Source organism: Talaromyces stipitatus, genomic scaffold (assembly GCF_000003125.1).
Source record: "Talaromyces stipitatus ATCC 10500 scf_1105507295487 genomic scaffold, whole genome shotgun sequence".
NCBI lineage: Eukaryota > Fungi > Ascomycota > Eurotiomycetes > Eurotiales > Trichocomaceae > Talaromyces > Talaromyces stipitatus.
In genome coordinates, this window is record NW_002990120.1 from 2,000,259 (window position 1) to 2,024,992 (window position 24,734).

General features: G+C 46.4%; 10 protein-coding genes across 10 annotated transcripts, besides 3 other annotated features; 6 read left to right on the plus strand and 4 right to left on the minus strand.

Moving 5' to 3' along the window:
• Nucleotides 1-9: 9 nt before the first annotated feature.
• Nucleotides 10-811, minus strand: TSTA_059370 (uncharacterized protein; the record flags this gene model as incomplete). The annotated part of the gene is made up of 5 exons (XM_002487517.1): nt 10-166; nt 257-374; nt 415-492; nt 607-759; nt 796-811. 5 exons carry the CDS (start codon nt 809-811, stop codon nt 10-12), a joined length of 522 nt encoding a protein of 173 aa, XP_002487562.1.
• A 1,970-nt stretch (nt 812-2,781) lies between these two features.
• Nucleotides 2,782-2,808: a sequence feature (AT_rich).
• A 37-nt stretch (nt 2,809-2,845) lies between these two features.
• On the plus strand, nt 2,846-5,587 carry TSTA_059380 (exo-beta-1,3-glucanase, putative; the record flags this gene model as incomplete). Its single annotated transcript, XM_002487518.1, has 6 exons — nt 2,846-3,000; nt 3,056-3,348; nt 3,408-4,198; nt 4,252-4,728; nt 4,781-5,145; nt 5,200-5,587. The coding sequence occupies 6 exons, from the start codon at nt 2,846-2,848 to the stop codon at nt 5,585-5,587; spliced, it is 2,469 nt and encodes an 822-aa protein (XP_002487563.1).
• A 454-nt stretch (nt 5,588-6,041) lies between these two features.
• Nucleotides 6,042-8,370, plus strand: TSTA_059390 (methionyl-tRNA synthetase). The gene is made up of 2 exons (XM_002487519.1): nt 6,042-6,318; nt 6,382-8,370. Exons 1-2 carry the CDS (start codon nt 6,136-6,138, stop codon nt 8,215-8,217), a joined length of 2,019 nt encoding a protein of 672 aa, XP_002487564.1. The 5' UTR covers nt 6,042-6,135; the 3' UTR covers nt 8,218-8,370.
• Nucleotides 8,076-8,116: a microsatellite.
• Nucleotides 8,371-8,417: 47 nt separating the features above from the next.
• Nucleotides 8,418-9,567, minus strand: TSTA_059400 (BNR/Asp-box repeat domain protein; the record flags this gene model as incomplete). The annotated part of the gene is made up of 2 exons (XM_002487520.1): nt 8,418-8,957; nt 8,998-9,567. The coding sequence occupies 2 exons, from the start codon at nt 9,565-9,567 to the stop codon at nt 8,418-8,420; spliced, it is 1,110 nt and encodes a 369-aa protein (XP_002487565.1).
• Nucleotides 9,568-10,065: 498 nt separating this feature from the next.
• On the plus strand, nt 10,066-10,797 carry TSTA_059410 (uncharacterized protein; the record flags this gene model as incomplete). Its single annotated transcript, XM_002487521.1, has 1 exon — nt 10,066-10,797. Exon 1 carries the CDS (start codon nt 10,141-10,143, stop codon nt 10,795-10,797), a length of 657 nt encoding a protein of 218 aa, XP_002487566.1. The 5' UTR covers nt 10,066-10,140.
• Nucleotides 10,352-10,391: a sequence feature (GA-rich).
• Nucleotides 10,798-11,249: 452 nt separating the features above from the next.
• TSTA_059420 (extracellular protein, putative) lies at nt 11,250-12,317 on the minus strand (the record flags this gene model as incomplete). The annotated part of the gene is made up of 2 exons (XM_002487522.1): nt 11,250-12,066; nt 12,091-12,317. 2 exons carry the CDS (start codon nt 12,315-12,317, stop codon nt 11,250-11,252), a joined length of 1,044 nt encoding a protein of 347 aa, XP_002487567.1.
• Nucleotides 12,318-13,975: 1,658 nt separating this feature from the next.
• Nucleotides 13,976-16,265, plus strand: TSTA_059430 (UV-endonuclease UVE-1; the record flags this gene model as incomplete). Its single annotated transcript, XM_002487523.1, has 2 exons — nt 13,976-14,848; nt 14,902-16,265. 2 exons carry the CDS (start codon nt 13,976-13,978, stop codon nt 16,042-16,044), a joined length of 2,016 nt encoding a protein of 671 aa, XP_002487568.1. The 3' UTR covers nt 16,045-16,265.
• Nucleotides 16,266-16,517: 252 nt separating this feature from the next.
• Nucleotides 16,518-19,198, plus strand: TSTA_059440 (uncharacterized protein; the record flags this gene model as incomplete). Its single annotated transcript, XM_002487524.1, has 9 exons — nt 16,518-16,624; nt 16,740-16,801; nt 16,845-16,936; nt 17,020-17,065; nt 17,344-17,444; nt 17,586-17,645; nt 17,855-17,892; nt 18,128-18,724; nt 18,973-19,198. 9 exons carry the CDS (start codon nt 16,518-16,520, stop codon nt 19,196-19,198), a joined length of 1,329 nt encoding a protein of 442 aa, XP_002487569.1.
• A 1,598-nt stretch (nt 19,199-20,796) lies between these two features.
• On the plus strand, nt 20,797-22,873 carry TSTA_059450 (uncharacterized protein; the record flags this gene model as incomplete). The annotated part of the gene is made up of 9 exons (XM_002487525.1): nt 20,797-21,101; nt 21,157-21,243; nt 21,310-21,652; nt 21,713-21,978; nt 22,029-22,301; nt 22,376-22,542; nt 22,596-22,674; nt 22,733-22,774; nt 22,801-22,873. The coding sequence occupies 9 exons, from the start codon at nt 20,797-20,799 to the stop codon at nt 22,871-22,873; spliced, it is 1,635 nt and encodes a 544-aa protein (XP_002487570.1).
• An 82-nt stretch (nt 22,874-22,955) lies between these two features.
• Nucleotides 22,956-23,922, minus strand: TSTA_059460 (uncharacterized protein; the record flags this gene model as incomplete). Its single annotated transcript, XM_002487526.1, has 2 exons — nt 23,479-23,922; nt 22,956-23,289 (listed from the first exon to the last, which is right to left on the minus strand). The coding sequence occupies exons 1-2, from the start codon at nt 23,913-23,915 to the stop codon at nt 22,956-22,958; spliced, it is 771 nt and encodes a 256-aa protein (XP_002487571.1). The 5' UTR covers nt 23,916-23,922.
• Nucleotides 23,923-24,734: the final 812 nt, after the last annotated feature.

Consider the following 24,734-nt stretch of genomic DNA (forward strand, 5'->3'; position numbering starts at 1 on the left):
AGTCTATCTCTAATTTCTGAGATCCTTCTTGTACGTCATATTATTCTTGATGTAGGGACAGTCACGAAGATTGTCTAGAGAGGCCATCATGACCAAAGCCGAACTTCTAGGATGTATGGTGCTATGGACATTGACATCCATGGATAGTTCAAGCATACTTGTGGGACTACCATATTGTAGAAGAATATGTGATTAGCGAACATAATTACTTGTTCAAATCACGGCCTATGAGCCAATGGCTTAAACGACAACCTACACTACTGCCGCTCCGATCGCCATCAAGATCTGACCGGCAACCCATGAATATTCATCACTGCATAAAAGCCTGAACACCTTAGGAATGTTCTCCTGGCTCCCCCAGTCGGCAAAAAGGGCTGACATCCTTCAGCGCGGAAATCAGCTCATCCGAGTTACTTTTCAGCCAGGCCTCGGTGGCAATGGGACCGGGCACAATGGCATTGACAGTGAATCCCACCTTTTGGAGCGAGCTTTCTAGCCATAACCCGCGTTATCTTCTCGATAGTGCCCTTCGTGGAAGCAAAGAGTAGATAGCCAGGAGAGATAGAGGAAAAGCGAGTGAGGGTATGATGGGAAGGAAGTAAGTACCTCTCCATGTATAACACAGCACAGTCCAATGATATAGAATGCTGAACACGGTATCCGCACAGCTGGCGGAGTCAGATCTGGCGATGGTCTCGCCAACTGCATCAACCAAGCCAACGCCTCTGGTGCCCAAATATTTTACCGTGTCGCTCGTATCTGCAACTCTGGCTCAGTTTCCAGTGATTTTGGTACCGGTTACGATATCCATTGCTATGCAAGTGACATTGCCAATCGTCTTACTTGCTGGATCTCCGCTGCCAGAATTTGCAATCTTTAGATTTCTGGATAGTATGCAGCTTTAAAAAGATTGACGGGTATTGGCTGAGTCATCTGTCTTTTCTTTTTTTTGACTTGTCCTTTGAAGTACTGCGTCTAAACTTGATATTGTTGTAGCAGTCTAGTAGCTGCATTACGTTCTCTTCGATGGAAATGTTGACTGGATTTGTGTTCTTTTTTCTGGCTTCGAATATCCATTCGAATCTCAACTATTGGATATAATATTGTATCCTTTCTCCCTAATCTTGCTTTACCATTGGAAGACCCAAGTGTCCATATCATGTCTTCATACATTCTTTAAATCAAATAGGCAATCTTTTACAGGTGATAATATCATCGGCAGAGTGAGCCAATTAAAGTGTCAATTTAAATGTAACAATATGAGGTAGTACCAGGCCTGCATCTGCCACGTTCACCTGCTTTCACGTGGGGCATTTATCCTAGTCATTTCATGCAGATTCTACTTGCCCTAGCCCTAACTCCGCCTATCTCAACTGCTGATCTGCGATCTACATGCTTACATTTGCATTGTGAGTGTTCTCGAGATTATCTTCTCGCTTGGTATAAAGACTAATTAAACTCCCGTCTGTACCTACGTATCTCAATTTCTACATCTGTGTGATCTAGATGCCAATGTCTCAAAAGATGCCCGACGTCCCGAATTGCGGATGCTGTGGCTTTTGGACCCCAAAAGTGAAGAAATGTCGAGCTTCTTTTTTCGGTATTTGTTCAGCCGCTTCGTCCGCAGAGGGTGACAGTCACTATTGACTCGATGATGTCTCTTTAGGTAAAATTGAAACCTTTACAAATTAGAGGTGGGGCGTAGGGGAAACGTGGATGCTCGAGTACCTAAGGTGCTAATAATCACTTTGATATGCCGCCACTGAAATGCAATTTGCATAATATACCAACTCTACTTATTCACTGCTAAAGGATACCGCCCTTTTGAAGTCGTAATTTCATTCAACTCAACCTACAGCATCCTGTACAAGCAGGCGAACCTGTTTAGGCCTTGAAACAAACAACCGAATTCGGCGAGACCCATATTCCTAAATAGGAAATAATGTAAATCTCGTGTTTATCGATGTCCGCTGATATTTGCAGATCGAATGAGCTTAATATGAATAAGCACCTTTATTAGATTGTACCCCATACTCCGACCTAGGAAAGCGTGTAGTAATAAGTGTACACTCTTTCCAGCTGAGGTCTGGCACTGATGGCATCTACCATAAGGACCACCAAGTCGTTTTGCTGCTACTACTCTGATTCTGGAAGAACCTAACCTATTGTAGTCTTGAATGTCAGGAGAGCATACAGATTTTTAGCTTCTCCTCTTTACCGTGCTTAACTAGCCAAGGTGTTAATTTCTTCAGATACTACCTTGAATACCGTTTCAGCCGGGGGCGGACCGGCTCTGGGCCAATGGAATCGTGTTTTGACCCCTAATTTCATAGAAGATGATCTAGTACACAGTGGTCTTTGCAGAATTACTCATTAAATGACAGTGCATATTAGCCACCTGATTATGCCTGAGAGGTAAGAACTTTATCGCCTATATCATATTTACTAACTAACTAATCATGAAAGTACTTACGTACTAGGCCGACTTCAGCTCGGCCGACACTAACTACCTGAATATCAGCTACCTTTCGACAAATACACCGGCTAGCATTGCAAAAGGGGAAACAGGTCTCCATAATTGAGAATCAAGCTGAGGCCAGTTGAAAAGCTGATTTTAGAGACCTATATATGTAGGAGCTATGTCCGGCAAGAGCACAACTGCTTTGGTATGTCGATCTTTAGGGCTTCCGGATTCTACATTCTGGACTCGCGCCGCCTCAGATACTCTCGTTGAGGGTAATTTTCTAGTTTTTTTTGTTCTAACTTTTAGAAGTCAACCTCTTATATTTTTTTTTATATATTTTATTTCTCTATTTAATTGTACATAGTGGTGAAAAAGAACAAAATGGCCAAACTGTTGGTCTCCCTCCTGGCATTACCGTTTTTGACAGGAGCCCTACCCGCAGACGGGCTGGTGTCACGTGGAGATCGCAGTCACGACGCCGACTCTTTCAACGTCTCGCAGTTTGTTCCTTCTGACTCCTACGCGCCTCAGAAGCAGTATGGATATCTCTTTCTATGACTGTGAATATCGTTATGTTAATCGATCATCTAGTGGCATCCCATTCCCCCTGAAGGATGAGTCCATCCAACCATGGGTTAAACTCAATCAGCCATCACAGATAGCTGCTGCTGCAATGATTGATGCTGCGTCCACTTGCACTCCTCTTACACCTTCAAATCCGTCTACCTGGTGGTACGAAAGTGTCACTCATAATGGGTTGTCTTCTTTCATGTCCTCAAATTACAGGAACGAGTACTCTGTCTTCCGTAATGTTGTAACCGACTTTGGCGCAGACAACACCGGTGCCACGGATGCATCTGCTGCTATTCAGAAAGCTATTAATGGTATATATTCGTTCTTGGTCTTGTTCTCTTTCCTGTATCATGCTAATAACATCTTCTAGCCGGTCCGTCAAATGGAGGCCCTGCTAGAGGTTCCGGAAACTACGGAACAACTGGTCAACCTGCAGTAGTCTATCTCCCAGCTGGTACCTACTTAATGTCCAGCAGCATTCAGCTTCTTGTCGGTACTGTGCTTGTTGGCGATCCCATCAACCCTCCGACTCTCAAAGCTGCCGCCGGCTTCCCCAATGATCATGTTATCTATGCAAAGGACCCCAATTTTGGCGGTACCATCAATTTCTACATTGGCATAAAGAACATCATTATTGACTCCACATCTGTCGATGGCGCTCAAAGTTTGGCACTTCTTGACTGGACCGTTAGCCAAGCTACTCAACTGGCAAACGTTGTTTTCAACATGCCCAACTACTCCACTGGCCATGTTGGTGTCACCTCCCAATATGACTCTAACAGCAACATCATCTTAAACGACCTGACATTCAACGGTGGTGCGTACGGTTTGAAACTTTCTGGACAGCAATGGATCCTCAAGAATATCAAGACGAGTGGCACTACCACCGGTATCAAGGCCGGAGGTTTTAGCGTCGTTTGCCAGGCTTGCTCTTTTGCTTATGCTGCAACTGGTATTGATGCAACTGGTGTATCCGGTACGATTACCGTGATTGACTCGTCCGGTTCAAATCTTGGCGTCTTCCTTCAGGGAACGAACAGTGGTGGCGCTGGCAACTCTGTGGTTCTTGAGAACGTTTCATACTCCGGAACCACTGTTCAATTGAGCGGGAGCACAGTTCTGACTGGTAGCGTCACTGATACTTGGGTCTATGGTGATCTGGTATGATATTTATTTAGAATACTGGGAGTAATATCTGTGCTAATACTAAATAGTATTCCAGCGGCAGCTCTAGCCGCGGTCTTGCTCGTGGAACCACAGTGACAACCCCTCGCTCTTCATCTCTTTTGTCTAACGGCAACTACTTCATCACGCAGAAGCCTCCTACTTTCCAGGAATACTCCGCGGACCAGGTTCTGAACATCAAGTCGGTTGCTGGCCTGCCGGTGTACGGTGACGGCTCTACTGATGACACGGCAAATATCAACACCATCCTTGCGCAATATGCTGGATGCAAAGTCATCTACTTCCCTGCTGGAACTTACATTGTGACTAATACCATCACTATTCCGGCTGGTTCTCGTATCTATGGTGAGGGCTACGGAACTGCTATTTCGGCTATTGGTTCCAACTATTACAACCCTAATTCACCAGGCACCATGGTGAAGATCGGAAATGCTGGTGATGTCGGTGTTGCGCAGATTGTTGATATAATCTTTACGGTTGCCGATGTTCTTCAGGGTTGCAAACTGGTAAGTTCCCCATTTTAAGCCTTCATTTAGGGCTTCCACTGATTCTGTTCAGGTCGAAGTGAATATTGCTGGTTCCAACCCTGGCGATGTTGGTCTCTGGAACTCCCACTTCCGTATCGGTGGTGCTGCTGGTAGCAAGGTCGAGACAAACTGTGGCGGTAGCCCCGATCAGTGCAAAGCAGCTTGGGGTCTTATCCACCTGACGAGCTCATCCTCTGCCTACATTGAGAATATGTGGGGTTGGACTGCTGACCATGACTTGGATGGAAACAATGGTCAGACCATCTCCACTGGTCGTGGTATGCTTATTGAAGCTACCAAGGGAACATGGCTTGTGGGAACGGCCATGGAGCACCACACCTTGTACCAATACAACTATAACAATGCGAAGAACGTTGTCTCCACCTTCCAGCAGAGGTATGTTTGCTCACACTCCAATGCTTTGAACAGCTGCTAACTCGTATTAAATAGTGAAACCCCCTATTGGCAAGGACCTGGCAATGATATCGCTCCTATACCCTGGAGCAGTAATCTGATCGCCTCTGATCCCGGTTTCAGCAGCTGTGCTTCCGGCGACGCCAAATGCGGCATGGCCTTCTTCGAGCGCATCTCTGGTTCATCTGACTTATTCTTGTATAACGGCATGGTCTGGGTATTTTTTAACAACAACGGTGGTTGCAGTGGTGATTGCCAATCGAACGCAATCAATATCCTCAAGTCGTCGCCACTTTACATCTACGGCCAGGGAGTTAAATCTGTGACCAACATGTTCTTGGAGAGCGGAAGCCCTATTGCCAAGCAAGGCGATAACCAAGGTGGTTGGGGGGGGAATATTGCTGCTTATCTTCACGACTCTTAGACGCATCTTTCATATAGTTCAGTTGGGAGGTGTAGGGCTTCCGTGGAAGTTATAGAATTTCCGAGTCCAGATCAAATATATATAAATGGCATATAATCCGGAATTAAAATGTCGCATCATCCTGTGAATGAAATGAGTGTATATTTCTCCCCAACAATAAGTTGCCTATCCAAGTACGTACCTAAAGTCAGAAACCGAATGGCTCCTGGTTAGCCCTAACAAGGGATTATCGGAATGACTATTGGAAGGGTCTGCAACATTCAAAAGAACCCAGCATTCTCTCTTCTCAAACTGATGACGAACGTTAATAACTAGGGTTAGGGGTTAGGGGTTAGGGCTTACCCCTCCTCTATAGCCCAAAACAGAAGGCGGTATGGCTGATTGCTTATCGTAGTCATTTTTCTGCCCCGCATTTCGCTCTCCTTGGAATCTTTGAGCCATTCGGAGGGCGTTTATCGGTGACCGTTTTTCTCTGCCTCAAAAGAAGATATCACCCGTTTCGAAAAACTCCCCTCTCGAAAAAACTCTGGCAGAGAATCGACTCAATCATGGCCACCAATGAGCCTACATTGCCAATACCCGGCGAACGAAATATCCTCATCACTAGCGCTTTGCCCTACGTGAATAATGTTCCCCACCTTGGAAATATAATCGGTAGTGTGCTCCCCGCAGATGTGTTTGCTCGCTACAATCGGGCGAGGGGGTTTCCGACGTTGTATATCTGCGGTTCTGTTAGTATCACCCTGAGAAGGTTATTGGTATCATGGTTAGCTAAGGCTGACGGGTGTCGGTAGGATGAATACGGAACTGCCACCGAAACCAAAGCCCTTGAAGAAGGCGTAACTCCGGAAGAACTCTGCGCAAAATACCATGCTATTCACAAGGGTATCTACGACTGGTTCAATATCGAGTTTGATATCTTTGGCCGTACGCCTACCGCGCATCAAACCAAGATTGTGCAGGACGTGTTCCGCGGTCTGTGGGAGAATGGATATATTGAAGAGCGAGAGACTACCCAACCATATTGTCCCGTAGAGGGACACGCAAGTTTTTTGGCGGACCGATTCGTTGAAGGTGAATGCAGTATTTGCGGTGATCCTGGTGCTCGTGGAGATCAATGCGACAAATGTGGTAATTTGCTGGATCCGTTGGAGCCGGATGCAAAGGAAAGTGGTGATGGAGAGGAACAAGATGTCGAAGCAAGAGCGACAGGATGGCTGATCAACCCTCGCTGTAAGCTCGATGGTGCCACACCGGAGAAACGCAAGACGAAACATTTGTATTTGCGTCTGGATGCTCTCAAGGATAAGATTGTGCCTTGGTTTGAGAAAGTGAGCAAGGAGAATGATTGGAGTATCAATACTACTTCGATTGTGCAATCGTGGATTGATCGTGGGTTGAAGCCTCGTGCTATTACTCGTGATATCAAGTGGGGTGTACCGATTCCGAAGGGTATCAAGGGTTTGGATGAAGAGGCGTATAAGAACAAGGTTTTCTATGTGTGGTTCGACGCCTGTATTGGTTACGTCTCTATCACCGCCAATTATACCGATGGGGATAATCTCGAGGGCAAGAAATGGGAGCAGTGGTGGAAACACCCCGAGCTTGTGTCCTTGTACCAATTCATGGGCAAGGATAACGTACCATTCCACAGCATCATCTTCCCCGGTTCGCAACTCGGGTCTGGTATGACGTGGACTCAAGTACACAAGATCTCTGCCACAGAATACCTCAACTACGAAGGTGGCAAATTCAGCAAGTCCAAAGGTGTGGGAGTATTTGGCACAAGCGCAAAAGATACTGGTGTTGGTCCCGATATTTGGCGATTCTACTTGTTATCTCGACGGCCCGAGAGCAGCGACACGGAATTCAAATGGGACGAATTCGTCAGCACCAACAACAACGAACTCCTCAAGAATCTCGGAAACCTAGTCGCGCGCGTCACAAAATTCTGTATCGCCAAGATGAATGGCGTTGTCCCTGAATATTCCGCCGAAGCTGGTAAAGCAGTCCTCACCGAACACGAGAATCAAGTCAATACCCACCTAAAATCCTATAACACCTATATGGACGCCACTAAAATGCGCCCCGCCCTCAACGATATCATGCACATCTCCTCCCTAGGCAACAAACTCCTTCAAGACAATAAACTCGACAACCGCCTCTTCACCGAAGAACCCGACCGCTGCGCCGCGGTCATCAACATCGCCCTCAATCACATCCACCTCCTGGCCAGCATTTTGTCACCATTTATGCCGCAAACTTCCAAATCAATCTTTGAGCAACTGGGAGCTGTGCCCGAGGCACGTATCCCTGAGAAATGGGTAACAGATGCCCTGAAACCGGGCCACAAACTCGGCGAATCTCAGCTATTGTTTTCTATGATTCCGCCGACCAAGATTGAGGAGTGGAGGGAGGCGTTTGGTGGTGAGGAAGTGAGGAGACAAAAGGCCTTGGAAGCTGAGAAGGCGGCTGCGAAGAAATTGGCGAAGGAGAAGGAGAAGGAGAAGAAGAGGCTGAAGAAGGAGGCTGCTGCTGCCGCCAAAAAGGCTGAGGGTGATGCTGCGACTGCGACTGCGACGCAGTTGGAGAAGAAGTTGACGCTTGATGATGGGCAGAAGAATCCTTGATTATTTTTTTTTCCAAGTCACGTAGAGTGAATTGTTTGGGTTATTCCGTAACGAAGAAATAGATTGAAGACGTTAGTATGTGTCAGGAATCTGTTGCATTAGCATAGTACCTATTCAGAAATTTGATGGAAGGAATGACATTGATAGCTACGATATTTCTCAATTCTACACTTTAAAGCAAAAGCCTTCGGCAAATTAGACTACGGCCGCACAACAGTCCTCCCCCTCGGGCCCTCATGCTCATACGTAACCAACGCCGTCCTCTGATCCAAAGCCATAATCCCCGGCCAAAAACTCGACGCTGGCGACACTTCGACTGGCTCACTCCACACAATCCTCCCGTTACACGGCGGCCCCGCAAAGCAAATCTTAATAGCAGCATTATGAATCCACTTCACCTCCGCCGAATCATCGTCAGTCATAAACACAGCCGCCAACGACCCATCCCCAAAGGAAGTAATCTGCGGCGCACCGGCATTATGACCCCTTCGACGAGGGGTGTATACCTGATGACGATGATGCCATGTATACCCATCATCGTAGGAAACGACAGCCTCAACATTGAAATGGGGCGCGTACCGCGTAGTCTCAAAGACCATTACAAGCGCGATTTGGCCCGTGGCTGCGTCGATGGTTTGTGTGATTCCAGTCATGCCGTCGCGGATCTGTCGAGGGATCCCTCGATGCAGCGTGGTTGGGACCAGGTTTGCCCTGTTGTAGGATGTGACTTGCATAGTTCGCTGATCGTCGGTGCGATTCGTGGGAGTATATGAGTTGGACTTCGCCTTGGACACCCATTCGTATGAATGGTTCCCAGATTCCTAGTGGAGGATCTGATTTTTCTGCTGCTTCGGACAGATAATGCCATGTAGCGCCAGCGTCTTTGGATTCAAAGACTGTGATTCGAAAATGTGTAATACCCGCCAAATCGCCGGCACGGTTGTGGCCGAAATCATGGTTTCGGAAAGCTGCGAGGATATGTCCGTCCGGTGAGATCTCGCAAATGTGTAGATTATCAATCTCGCCGTGTCCCCGATATACTTCGCTGAAATCGTGGAAGGATTGTCCTCCGTCTAGACTGCGCGAGATCTTCAAGATGCGTAGGGCATCCATGCGTCCGCCTTCGCGCCATGTGAAGCCCGCGAGGATCGTGCCGTTGGCTAAACGCGCAAGACGGATGTAGGTGCCGTTGAACCTGTCGGTTGAGATGTCGCGTTCGTCGGGGTTGATTATGAGGCTTGCCTGTGATTGAGTATTCCACACGGGAGGGTTTGGATGGGGAGGGACTGGTGGAGGTGTTGAATCCGAAGACACGCCGAGGCGTCTGAGGATTTTTTGACCGATACCCATTTTGATCGTATTGTTGCTTTGTTGCTGTTGAGTTAGGTGTTGTAGAGAACGTAGGTAGAAGCCTGAAACTGTATTACGCGGCAAACAGTGGCAATGATGTCAGAGAAGCAGATCGGCTGCCTGTCATATATCACGACTACATTTTGCAGAATAGGTGTTGATATTCAGATGAATTCTTATATCTCGAGTTCATCTCAATGCTCTTTCCGTGTCTTCATGGTGTAGGCCAGTCAGTCTCTTGGTAGGAGGTTCGCACATCACGTGCGCCAAGTTAATAACATGCTCATGTCACAGCAGACATGAACCTTTCTCTCCGGTGCACATAAGAAAGAATTCCTTGAAGAAGAAAAGAGAGAAATAATCTAAGGCTGTAAAGAGACAGAGAAAACGGCACTCGGCAAGCCGGCGGGAAGCTCGGACAAGACTAAAAAATAATTTGAGTCGGCGGGATCTTACCTCAATACAATTCATCACTTCTTCTATAACTTACAACACACGCCTCTCCTCTATGCTACCACAAAATACAATATTCCAACAGATCAGAAAAACAATCCAATCAATAGAAAAGACAAAATGACCACCACCGACCCCACAGCCTTCCTCTACGATCTCCTCCAATCCCTCAACGACTATGCCCTCGACTCCCTGCACGACTTCCAAGACTACGTCGGCCGCCCCAAAGTGCGCCACTGGCTACGCATAATCGTCATCGTATTCGGGTACATCATGGTGCGACCAGCCATCGAACTATTCTTCAAGAAAATGTTTGAGCGACAGGCCGTTAAGGAGGAAGAAGCGCAGAAGAAGAAGAGGGAGGAGGAGGATGCGCAGTTGGTGTCGGAGGGACTTAAGAGGCCGAAGAAGGATGGGAATAGTTTGAGAATCGGTACGATGAAGGTTGATGATAACAATAAGGAAAAGGAGGAGAAAGGGGTGAAGAGTGAAAAGGGGGATAGTACCAAGACTGGGAGGAAAGCTGTCACTCTCGCGGCCGGTAACGAGAGAGACAAGGATAATAAAACCAAAGATGAAGATTACGAAAATAGCGACCAGGAAGATTTTGCGGAAAAAATTAGGGCGAGTGGTGTACTGGAATGGGGTCGTGATGCGCGCAAGAGGAAGCAGCGACAGCAACCAGCTGTGCTGGAAGCGGAGCAGCAGCAGAAACAGATGGATGAGGAGAAGTTGATGGAGTTGTTGGATTGGAGCGACGATGAGGGGAAGCAATAGTCTTATTTGTCCAGGTCGACTGCTGAGCTGAGATGGATACCTGGTGTTTTGTTTCCTTATGGGGTTATACGTGTATTATTAATAGACGTTTTATTATGATATTAATTGACCAGGATTAGTCGACGATTCTCTACTACGTCTTATTAGTCCCAGCATTTTGTTCATTGTTTCATTTCATTTTTCTGCATAGCTATGACTAGTAAACCAAACATCTCCCAAAAAATGCAACACAACTGCCAACCAGACCATGCAATCCGTGAATCATAAACCAAAATTGCAAACCAAAAAGCCATCGTTGTTTTGGACGAGGGGACCAGCCACTCGTCGATCTTGAGTAAGACCATTGCATTCAAACATGAATACCAAATGACTCCAACAAGCGAGGCGAAAGAAACGAAACAAAGTCTTGCGGGTGCAGAATAATTCTGGAGATGAGTGAATAGTCGAGATGCTTATTTCTTAACAATAGAACCATTCGAGCATGTGGTTCCAGCAGCAACGGCGCCCATAAAAGTCAAAGCTCCTTGGTTGCACATGGACCATGATTTGCCGTCGGCACTGCAGACAATACCTCCATTGCTGGAGCAGGCTTGGCCGCCTGTGGCGGTGCCGGAACCGACGACTTTGGGCGCTGTGCTGCTAGCGGCAGGTAGGGCTGTGTTGGAGGGTTGGATGGGTGCGCTGCTGGTTGTAGGGGTAGCTGGGGCTGGGGCCGATGATGGTGCAGTGGTGGGAGCGGCTGGAGCAGTTGTGCTGACGGCTGATGACTGGGCAGCTGGGACAGTTGTTGCTGACCCGGATGATCCAGAAGACCCGGAGCCATCACCCAAGAAATTGGCTGAACCGGTGCAAGTGTATCCTTTTCCCTCGACACCGCCGACAACATCGGGTCCCGCTTCAGGAAAGTTGACCTCCTGGCTCTCAATGGTAGTACATCCACCAGGACCGTTGACATTGGCGATAAACATTGGCGGACGAGAGCTGAAAGCAGTGTCCGCACGAGACACCATCATATCACGAGGATGAGAACGTTTGCCTGAGCCTCCCTCGATAGTCACTTGCGCACAGTTCATGTACATCTCGCGATTGCCAATCTTATTGAACCACGACCAGGCGAACAACGCCTGCCCAGAAGGCGCGTCAGATGGGATGGTAAACGAATAGTTGGATGTCAATGGACATCCACCTTCCATAGACTGAATGACGGTAAAGGTCTTCCCAGTATCATAGGACAGAGACAGTTGGCAAGAACCACCACCGTGAGTAGCGCTGCCAGTAACCGACATATCATACTTTCCCCCAGCAGTGTAGGTAGCGACAGACTTGAACGCATCGTTTTGATAACCTTTGCAAGGAAAGTTTGATCCTGACGCGTCCAAGGGACTGGTGTAGGAATAATCTTTTTTGGCTTCGTCTCCGTTGGGGTTGAGAGGGCTTCGAATGGGGTAGGGATTGCTCATCTGCATGTGCGCAGAGACTGTAGCGGCCAGAAAGGCGCAGATAGCGAATGTGGTCTTCATGTTGACTCTGATAATGAAAGAAAGATATAAGCTCTGATAAGAGTAAATACTGAATGCCAACCAGGGCTATTCAGTGCTTTGTTGAAATGAAGGAAGGTCGAGTTGGTCTGGATGATATGGTCAGTCAAGTGGAGCTGTTTCAATAGATATAGCGAAGAAAAGAATGGCTATCTGAAATCTCAGACGAGGGAATAAAGAGGATGATTGTCTGGAGGAGTGAATATAATGCTATTGTTGGAAGAAGTAAAGAAAGAAAAGTAAACAAAGCTTACCAAACAGGAAGGAGTGGTGCCTGAAAATGCGGGCAGTCGAGAGACAACAACTTAACAACTTTTGATCTCTTCTTCTTCCTCCGGGACATCGAGCCACTTTATCTTCTCGACACACTCGCCCATTGTGCTGAATGTTTCTACTCCTGAAGATACCGTCCACTCACTGGAATGGATGTACATCCTACATGGAACCTCCCCGCCAACCTCGCCCAGAAGCTTGTTTGACGACTGCATTCCAAAACCGCAGAAACATCATTCTGCGACCAATGGGAGATTTGATGAAGCGTTTTTCATGCGAAAAAGATCGTCCGCCACAGCAAGGATGGAAAATTCCACCCGACTCCTTCAATATTTCCTTTTTCGTGTGCACGCCACTGTTCTGACATCGACACGCGTTTCAGTGGGAGGATAAACGGAGCCGATGATCCATGAGGTTACATATACGATAAATGCAGGAACAGATATACAAGCGATGATTGACTGACAACAGAGAGTCTGAAACGTGGAGCGCCGAGCATCCCTCCGGCCAAGAGGCTGTCGTCGCCGTGGATTGGCTGGCTGCTTTCTCGCCTTGCGCCTATCTCGACGAAACGACAGGTCAGAAGAGGATTTTGCAGTGCTTCATCTAGGGACTACTTGTACCTAATCGAAACACCATCCATCGTCCATTGAGGTGGCATTCTGTATGGATGCCCGGAGGGAAGGAAACGCGATTCGGTGGGTGAAACACGTTTCGCGATGCTTGCCGGACGATTCATCTGCGTCCCTGAACCCTGAGACGACAGATCTTAACAAGATGATATATAAGATATAATTAGCATGTGAAACGGATGCAACGTTTTCTTGTCAGTGAGAATCGCTGTCTGATGTCCCTATCCCAGGCATCTGTCTGAATCTGAGATGAGTCTACCACGCTGGGATAATCGCCGCATTCTGTACATTATGCGTATCTCACTTTAGAGATTTCCAGCAGAGAATAAACGAATCGATATGTTGTCAGAAAAATATTCTTGATGAATTAAGTAACATACTATGGTAACATAGTGACTAGTCTCGATCTCATCTCGAGTGCCTTAGGCTTCACGCTAACACGCGGATAACCCGCGAATGGCTCTTTGATGCTTCCAACCGCGACGCGATCAAAGACCAGAGATGTGACGCAGGCGTCGTCCAGAATAATTTTTGGCTACTACGTACTCAATGAAATCAACAAAGCTCATCTCATGAATGAAGTTTCTCCCGCTCCCTTGCTGCCGTCCTGCTAGAGCTTTTGATCGTCATCATGTCTTGCATTATTTGTACCAAGTCGAGAAATGCGCGTGCCGTGATCGCCAGGCATTTCGACCGCACCAGCTCTCTCAATCGCAGAGAGGCAAGTCAATCGCAATGACCGCAGTGGCGAAATCAAGACTTATTCTTTCTACCAAGAAATTCTTCCCTTCCAGCCCCACGCAACGACTGAGTCTCGTTGCCCTGGCTTCAACCTCAAATTCTGCACATGGCCGCTCATTATCAGCCAAGTCTGTCGCAACAACGCCTCCCGTTTCGCAAGCAACTAACCGAGTGGTTGGTATGATCATGGCACGGTCAACCACGCGAGTGGCTGCTGTAAGAGCGACTCGCTCCCTTCATACCTCACCCGCCGCAGTCGGTGCTTCTAATACCGCGTCTTTATCCGCTATCAACAATGTTCTAGAATCCGTGCCGAGTCCCGGAAAGAAAAAGGCAGCTTCGTTGGATCCCGAATCGGACGAGGACGTGCCCGCCGACGTTGAAGAAGTCAAGGAAGCGTTGTCGCGGCCGCCTCCGGTCAATAGTGACTATCTCCCGTTACCCTGGAAGGGCAGGCTAGGCTATGCCTGTCTTAACACGTACCTACGATACGCGAACCCGCCGGTCTTCAGTTCCCGAACATGTCGGATAGCGTCGATACTCGAGAATCGACATCCCTTACAAGACCCATCGCAGCCGTTTCATGCGACCAAGAACCGGCCCGATCGAGAACAGCCTGCTGATCATGCGCGAGGACAAGCGTACGTGGAGGCGCTGGGGTTAGCGAATGCGCGGGATATAGTAAAGATGTTACGATGGAATGAGCGATATGGAATTAAGTTCTTGCGACTGAGCAGCGAGATGTTCCCGTTCGCAAGTCATGAGATCTATGGATATAAATTGGCGCCGTTTGCTTCGGAGGTATTGGCCGATGCTGGAAGAGTGGCTGCTGAGCTGGGTCATCGTTTGACTATGCATCCAGGGCAGGTATGATCACGCCCTCTCTTCTGTTCTTGGATAATGTGCTGATGTGATTCTAGTTTACTCAATTGGGATCACCCCGAAAAGAAGTCATCGAAAGCTCTATTCGAGACCTCGAGTTTCATTCGGAGTTACTCCAGCTCCTTAAACTCCCTCCACAACAGAACCGCGACGCCGTCATGATTCTACACATGGGCGGCGTCTTTGGCGACAAAGAAGCCACACTAGACAGATTCCGTGAGAACTACAAGGGTTTGTCTGCAGATATCAAAAACCGTCTCGTCCTCGAAAACGACGACGTCAGCTGGTCTGTTCACGATTTACTACCTATATGCGAAGAACTCAATATTCCGCTTGTTCTCGACTATCATCATCACAGTATCATTTTCGACTCGGATAAACTCCGCGAGGGAACCCTAGATATAATGCAACTCTACGATCGGATACGAGCAACCTGGACTCGAAAGGGGATAACACAGAAAATGCACTACTCCGAACCCGAACCAACAGCAATCACACCCCGACAACGACGCAAACACAACCCACGAGTATACACTCTACCCCCCTGTGATCCCACAATGGATCTCATGATTGAAGCGAAAGACAAAGAACAAGCCGTATTTGAATTAATGCGAAAATTCAAATTACCAGGCCACGAACGTATAGGTGAAATTGTCCCGCATGTTCGTGAAGATGAGAATAAGCCATGGAAACCGCCCAAAAAGACGAAGAAGGCAAACGATTTTATTGATTTGGCGCAGTTGACGCCGCCGCCGTTGAGTATTCCGTTGGAAGAAGTTAGTATGGGTGGTCCGGAGGGGAGAGTGTATTGGCCGTCGGGGTGTGAGGAGTGGCTGAGGCCGAAGAAGAGGGTTATTGTGCGGAAGAATGCTGCTGTTGAGGGTGTTGAAGCTGTCGAACCGAATGAGACGAATAGTCCTGCGAAGAAGTCGTCTAGCAGGGCGAAATCCAAAGTATCCAAGACTAAAGAGTCGCCAAAACCGAAGACGAAAGTGACCAAGAAAGCAACATCCAAAACTAGAAAGAGAAGAATATCCGAAGCGAGTATTGGTTCTACGTCAAGCTCTGAGAAGGATCCTTCGTCTGATCCTTTACCCTCATCTACAACTATAACATCTACACCGACACGTCGTAGCAGTCGTGCGAAGAAGATCAGCTACGCGGAAGATGATTCCGCCTAGACCCGGCATTTTCATTTTCTTATTGTGTTAGTTTGGAGGCTCTTGACTATGTATTTGTATATGACATGACGATCGGGCTGGGTATGGTGTCCGAGATTTCATAGAAGATTATATGTATAAAAGGGGTTTGGTGGGCTGTTAGGCGTGTATATTTTCGTATCTGGCTTTGGTCAAATATAGAGACCGCAAGCTGCGGGTTACAACATTGTTTTAAGGAGGGTATCTTATTCTACTATGTAGTTCAGAAAGCAAGTATAGACTAGTTTGTGCATTGATCAATAAAATACATGTGCCGTATATGTATCTGCTAAGATTGCACGAGCTCAATGCACTCAAATCACACTAGAATCGATTTTGATCTATATGAGATACACGAAGTCTGTCTACATTGAAGAACCAGCCTCCTCTTTACATCGAGCCCTGGTGTCATTCTCTCGATAGTTTGAGTGGCCCGTAGTCTCAGAACCACTCCAATGTCAGCTCATGGTATTTGCACAAGTGCATCGAGCAATCTGAGGATGCTCCTTGCCGTACCCTTCATAAACAAAATCTGCGAAAAGAAAAAGAAAGTCAAAGACAAGTAGGTAACCATACTGACTCTTGAGCACTGACTCTTGAGCATATATTTCCGCATCAGTTTATGACAGATTCCTCAGAATATCGAGATCATGACCTGGTAGCGCGCTCGCATTAAGTTCCAGGGGGACATCTTGCGAACATGTAACGAGTTCATGGATCATGTCACATAGCCCAGAGTGTACTTCTGGAATTTTTCCGTGAGCTTTATGTCGCCAATATAGACCCTGGCTGTGTGATACAAATCCGCAATTTCTCATCACAGCATTCTGTAGCCGTTGCTCCCTTTAATCGTTGGATAAATGAGCTCGTTAGGGTAAATATGAGCTTGGAGTAGATTAGGTGGTCGGCTGAGGATAGTACGGCCTCGTGAGGCCGATAAGCATTGGGTTGAATCAGGCTAGTAGCCCTGGAGCTTGGAGCGATCGCTTGAGACGTTCGAAAGGTAGGTTTAGGGTGCTCGTTTCTGCGCTGGAGAGTACGAGCTCTCGCCTTTCTGGATGGCTCCTCTTCCTGACTGTCTTGTCTTGCAGAGGTTTTGTAAGTGGACAATCCCCATTTCTGGAGTCGAGTGGTGGAGGTCTTTTCCCTGAAGAACAGTTCACGCCTCAGCTTCACAAGTATCCCTAAAAGAGAAAGCGAAGCACTTACATAGATTTATATCTGTACTTGGAATGAAGTATAGACACGAGGTTGCTCTTATCGCGTGCCTGATGTAGCCAGATCTCCGTGATTTCTGGTTCATTCGCACCCAGTCATCAGCGGTTGGAACGTTGCTAGAAGTTACTGAAGAGAACATGGTCGTTCAAAACAAAGAATACAAAGTATGGGAGAAGAGGAGTTCTTGACCAAACTTGTGGTTGACTGACCTCACTTGAATCGTATATGAACTGGGCGTTCCTTTGCGGCTCATACCTATATAGGTCTTTAAATGACAGTGAGTTGTGACATGTTCATTGCCTAAGCCAGGCACCTATGCTAGATTAAGATACCTCTGCGTAGTAATTGATCGTCATGATATTTTCGTAAATGGATGATGGTTGGCTTATCTCAACTGCCCTTGCATGAGCCTGATGCAACCGGATTATTTGATGCATCGGAAATAAGAGGCAATACGCATCACGGGCAAGTAGGGTTTGAGACGCTATCTTAACCATTATAACCATTATACATCAACCAATGCAATTGACATCAGATGAAATGGGGTATTGTATAACTAATAATGTTCGGTCAGAGCTGCACATTCCAAGCTTCTGAAGGTCAGATGGGACGGTTTGCTAATATCGCGCAGCAAGCCCATGGACTCGAACGAGCTGACAATGATCTATGCCGGAGAGATAATCTATAGATTGCAATCCACGGCTATATAAGCTACAACAATTCCCCAGGCTCAGAGACTCAGAACATATTCTTTTCCTTCATTGTGTCTGCTCAACCTGCTCAACCACGCAGGTTTTAAACTCTTTTCCATGAAACAGGGGTTGACTACCCTGTGGCCTTGGTCCAGCCATCATACATTTTGCTCTCTAGTCTTTGTGTCCACTGTCGGTCAGGTCAATTCAGCAATTCTCTCACTACATTATTACTTCTGTACTTTCCCAATATCGTCCACAGTGCTGGGAGCTGAGCATCCCAACACTGTGACTAGCATGGCGAACCTTGCCTTTACTTGGAAATTTCAGGGGAAGCTACAGGATGCCTTGAGTTTAATGGAAAAATCCTCTTACCTGCACAGCAAAGTATTAGGGCTTAGTCGCCCGTATTCCAGGTTATCCTCTCGTGCTCTCAGTGACTGGATGGATAAGTATAATGCGTTATCAAACCAGACGATGCTCACCAGGAAAGAATGTCCGCAAGCTCCGTGGGAAATTTTAACAAGACCTCCGGCAGCTGTGGTAACCGTCCAGTCTGCTCGTGAAGAGAACATCAATCTTCCTTATCCCAAAGACGATCAGCTGCTAAATTATTCCTTAGAAACCATCCTCTCATCATCGCTGCCAGAACACCCTCGCCCGCGCCCGAAGACCAAGACTTACAAGATGTGGAATAATTTGACAACGCCACATTCTTGCACCATTCAGCTAGACAAAAGGCGAGTTAAGTTGTAGGGGTAGTTTAGTGTTCAACTTTCAGCACACGTATAGATAGTATTTGCATATTATTGTATTCTAGCTTAGAAAGGGAATGCAAAGTATGTAAACATCTAAGCGCAAGATTGAAGCATGCACTGATAAAATCTCCAGTCGACGCTACTTAAATCAGTCCATTCAGTAAGATTGGCTTTTTCAGATATTGCATATTTCTAATCACAAACAATAGCTTCTTTGGTTACACCTAGCATGTGAAAATTAGTAACTACATTTCCGTATGTACAAAACCATGCCAAGCTTACCAAATTATTGGTACTTTTACGTCGCATAATGGGAGTGGCGCTGAGAAAGAGGCAAAGAATTGTAAGCCATGTAAAGCCGCACATACAAGGCGCTGTAGCCACAAGCTTCTGCTCAAGGTCAAAGTTTTGGAGCACTTCTTGGATCTCTTTTGCCATATTCTCGCCGGTACCCGCGGGAAACCTTGAGATGGCCAAAATGGATAACGAAATAGCGATATTCGAAGTCTTCTGTAGCCCAATGGCAAATAACGGCGGGAATGTGTTTCTTATCAGATACATTCCAGACATCAAGAGATAATGAAACAGTCTCAGCTCTAGTTGTTAATTCCTCGTACATGCGGAACTGACGCTTTGAGAACTCTTGCTCAATTCGACGGCGGAGAGTTGATGGGGGTTGATTGAACAAGGTGCATTAAGAGCAATTTTCCACATCCTTTTCCACTTTTCGTTATAAACTGTATCGAACTGTTTTGTTGAGTGTCGATAATCCATTCAATAATAGCTTCGTCGAGGGTTAAGCTTAGGGTAGGATCAGCGCCACTTGAGTAAACGATGCCATGAGAATCAAGTATCGTTTGAGAGGTATTCAGTGTAGGAGCCCTACCATCAGGATAGATTTTATGGCAGGTTTTAAGATGTGTCCAGAGCTTTGAATTTGAGCCGTTTTGGGAGCCATCAATCGACATAGTCTCTTTTCTTTCCTCCTGACAGTGATTACAAACTCGACGAACATCTTGATATGCGATTTTCTGCGCTTTATCATCTTCTTATAATAAATCTCGTCTAAATCGATATTCTCAAAGTGATCACAGCAGGGGCTCCCTCCATCTCTGTCGGGCAGCAGTCCGAAGTTTTCTCTCCCATATCTTTTTCATGGTATCAGGGATTTGGATTGATATATTTGAAGCTGATTCAGAGGGTGTCACAGTCTCCTAAGAGATTAAGGGGGTAGGAGATCTGTCTCGAAGAGGACTGGTATTGCCAGGGTTCGGGGAGGCAGAACTATGTAATCTCGTTCATAATGAGACCCGCCCAGTCTTGCTTAATTAGTTGGAGCAGACGCTAGATAACCAACAAAGCCATCTCCTCATAGACTACAACAGAATTAATTCGAATGACTCACAACAAAATGCTCCGGACATTGACGAAGACTTGCAGCTGAAGAAAAGGGAAATGAAATGGAGGTTGAAATAAAGTGCCGATGACGCTAGAGCTTGACCCTTGTCTAGCTCCGGCGATTACTTCTAAACATATTATTTTTGTAAAACTCAACTTTTTTCAATGGGACAAAAGAATATCTTTTTCCATTTACTTGAAAACAGACAATTATTCTATCTAGATCGGTAGAGAAATTTGTAGGCATTCGAGTATGGTGATGGATGATACGTAGTCCGAAGAGCGGAAGTGGTAGATTGAGTTAGGGTTTTCGAAATCACGTTTTTCGTAAAATCGATGACAACCAAGGCAAAAAAAGGGAATAAGCATGTCCTTGGGCAGGATCTAGTGCGATGCATGTCTGTGCATTGGGATAGTTATGTCTAACTAGCATATTATTAATTCGTCTCTGATTAATAATGATGTTATACTCAGACAGTATCAGGGAATCTCGCCGAGGACCGAATCTATTTATCATGCAGCAGTTTCTTGTTTCCTTCCCTCCTTTTGAAATATACTCTGGTTTCTATCCTTTAGATCTATAAAGAGTACTATGTCTCTCTGGTTATTGGCCCTTATATACAATACGAAAATCTCCTCTGAAGAATAGAATTCTCAAAACGATAAAAATGAGTCCAACCACTGCCGACTCCCAAGCCCACGGAAACACTTCAGATCATGAAGGTTCATCTATTTCCGAAGTTTCGAATATCAAGGCCTTAAACGGCGAGAAGACTTACTCAATATCGCCAATCGACCCTGAATCAGCCCCTTCTGCTGCTCCATTAGCTAGCAGCGACAATGACGCCAATATCGTCGATTTCGACGGTCCAGATGACCCCTATCGACCTCTCAACTGGCCCATGCGGAAGAAACTTGTCACAACCATTCTCTACAGCTTCACAACTATGGGCGCTACATGGGCAAGCACGATGTAGTACACACTTCCCCACGATCCAAAGCAATAGCTGATACCACTTCTTCATTAGATACAACTCGGGTATTTCGGAGATACAAGAGAGATTTGGTATAAGTAGTGAGGTTGCACTGTTGGGTATGACGTTTTACTTGTTTGGGTACATCAGTCTATTCATTCTCTTCAACAACAAAAGAATATATCTAACTAAGTCGAATTGCCCTAGAAATGCCCTCGGCCCTCTGTGCTTTGCACCACTTTCTGAAGCCTACGGTCGGAAAATCTCCGTCTTGATACCGTACTTCATGTGCGCCATATTCTCGTTCGGTACCGCAGTCGCAAAAGATACCCAAACTGTCCTTATTACACGCTTCTTTGCTGGTATCTTCGCGTCTGCTCCTCTGAGCAATGTCGGAGGCGTGTTAGCAGACATCTGGCCGCCACAGCAACGCGGTGCGGCGCTTTTAACGTACGGTATTGCAGTCATTTCGGGACCCTTGGTGGCGCCTATTGTTGGAGGGGCTCTGGTGGTTAATATGGAGCATGATGGGTGGCGGTGGGGTGAATATGTATGAATCTTGTCCTCTTCGAGAACTGGAATTTTGCTGATTTGTTTGTGAACAATGCAGATTACTGGTATTCTCTTACTCGTCATCCTCGCGGCCGATACCTTCTTCATAGAGGAAAGTTTCCCTCCGGTTTTACTCAGTCGAAAAGCCAGCAAACTGCGAAAGCTGACTGGGAACTGGGCTCTGCATTCAAAACACCAAGAGAGCGACCTGAGCTTCAAATATTGGACACGAACATACTTGCTTGTTCCTTTGGAAATGCTTGTTGATCCGATATGCTTCTTGATCAACCTTTATGCATCATTCGTCTATGCTATTATCTACCTGTACGCTATCCTTTCACTAGACATAGATGACAGGCTGACAAATACTATAGAACGGTTCCCGTCTTCCCAATCGAATTCCAAGGAGTCCGAGGCTGGAACGCCGTCATTGGATCCCTCCCCTTCCTGGGCGTATTGATAGGAGCGTTCTTCGGCGGACTCGTCTTGATGTGGAGTCAGGGCTTCTACGTCGAGCGCATGGCTGCAAATAACAACAAACCAGTTCCTGAAGCTCGCCTGCTTCCTATGATGATTGGATCATTCTTTTTTGCTGGGGGTTTGTTTATTATAGGCTGGACATCTGACCGGTCGATTCATTGGATAGCGTAACCCCTCTTTTCTTATTCTTTTTCTATTGATGATTGCTCAGGCGTATACATGTACTGATGGTAGAGAATAGGTTTTGCATCGGCGGTGTATGTATTGGCCTTGCTTATTTCACCATTTTTCAAAGTGCAATCAGTTATCTGGTTGACACGTACTTCATGCTGGCTGCTAGTGCTCTTGCTGCAAACATGCTGATGCGAAGCGTCCTTGCTGGAGCTTTTCCATTGTTTGCTCATGCAAGTAAGTTTCCTTATGTATCTTTCGAAATGAACATTTTGCTGACGGATCACAAGTGTTCACCAATCTTGGCATTGATTGGGCCTGTAGTGTGTTAGGGTTCATTGCGGTAGCCATGATACCGATTCCGTTCTTGTTAGCTGTCCCCCTTTTTTGAGTGTCTGGAGCAGTACGACTAACTGAATGAAAACAGGTTTTATACGTTCGGCAAGAGATTACGTGCATGGGGAAAAAGGTCTGCCAACTCTCTTTGAGCAGTAGCTTATCTGGATATTATGGATCTGTCGACCGATTTAGCTCGATTTCCGTTCATTTCCGTGTTAAGAGGATGTAGTTATAAGGTGCATTAAGCGATAAAGGGGGCCTCGTTTCCTTGTATTATTAATATAGACCTAGTAGCTTTGGATATCTATTAATTAAGCGTTATTGAGGAAGTCCTGTATCGACTGCAAAGATCCAGCCAGTCCATGGAACATCTGCTGTATATAAGAGCCACTACCATGCAACTGAGAACGATTTGAACCATCATCCGCCTCCTGTGGCGAGGGAAAGCGATCTATCTTTTCCTCAAGAATCTTCTGCAAAGAAGTCAGAATCCAGGTGAGCTTCCGCACTGTGCTCAAGAGAATCGCTTTGAGCAACAGCAGTCGATCTTCACCTTGAATCTGAAACGCGCCAATCGTCAAATGCTGACTTTTAATCGGACAGTCGCTAACTCCATCGTAATGTGGTTGTCCGACAGCATTCTTGCTGTGCCGAGTTTGGTATTCTGTCAAGAGACGTTGAAAGTACCGAGTAATAGCTTGTATGCTCATAAATGCAAGAAGAATTACTTCTTGGTCATCGTTACATCGGCACGAACTGCACATTATCGGACCCTGCCATGTTTTCATGCCTACCTCTACAAGCGCTAGAGCAACGTCGAAGGATATGACGGACTTCTGGTTGTAGTCGCGGTCATTTGGTTGTGCATTGTTTAATGTTTTTGACTTTATAAGTAGGTCGATTTGTTGTTGCATACAGGCGCATGAGCTTGGACTGGTAGACTCATTTCCCAGTATGTTCTCCATTGGTGGCGCCGCTAGCGTAACTGAGACTGTCGAGTCTAGCATCATATTGTCCAGGTCATGATTGGAGGGAGCGGGTTCTCTCAAAAAGTCTGTTTCCGTGTCGGTCCATAGTAATGCAGAGAAGTCAGAGTCGTGAGGAGTGGTGTGTAATTGGTTATCAAACGGTGGTTGATCGATGCGTGAGGGTAGAAATTCAAATCCGTGTTTGAAACATTCTCCTGAACCCGATCCACTCAAGTCATGATCATTGATATCAGGGTTAAAAGTGGTGGTGGTAGTGACCGTAGTAGCTGGATCACCGGCCATGGGTGACTCATTTCCGTTGGATAGGGGTCCCTTATTATGTCGGCTGTTCGCTTTTCTAGTAGGAACAGCAGCTTTCCGGGCTCTCGATTGCTCTCGGCATCCTTGTGGACTCCGATTCTTGGTCCCTTTTGGCCGTCCCAGCCGATCCGACAAACTGAAGAAACACAGCGTGCCGGAATTCAGACATCCTTGACAAGGGAGCTGCCCTGAACACCGCACTTTGGCCCGGTGGCAGTTATCGCATGCCGCGCGTAATTTAGTGCTCATTTATTCTTTCGCTCGTAAGCTATTGTCTCGTGCCCTTCTCAAATTGAATGGTGGTGGGGTTAGGGAAGAATAAGAAAGTTCCAACCCAGTAATCTGAGATGAAACCAACACGTCTAGCTTCTAGCTAATGCGGCACGTGATGTTGCAAGCATATATATAATCAAGAGTCAGTTTTTGTCTACAAGCATGAGATATTATATTGCTGTAAAGCTTCAAGTTTGTGATTGCAATTAAATTAAGTATAAATGACAAGTCTGTAATAGGAAGATACAAACCACATTCCTCTCTCTCTAATCTCTTGATATCATTTTATCCCTGACAGCTCCTTGCTGATCCTTAGCAAGATCTCACATCGTATTTCATTAACTGGATACCTTATTCCAGTAGGCACCATGCATTCTAAAAACAGAGTCTCGTTATATATATATATATGTCTTTCAGAGTTAGATCTTTGAACTCCCGAACTTGTGTCGTGGGCTTAAGCGGACTGTTGCGAATTGCAAGGCTGTGTATGCTAATTCATTGTGCTATAAGTATTGATGATGGGCTAGA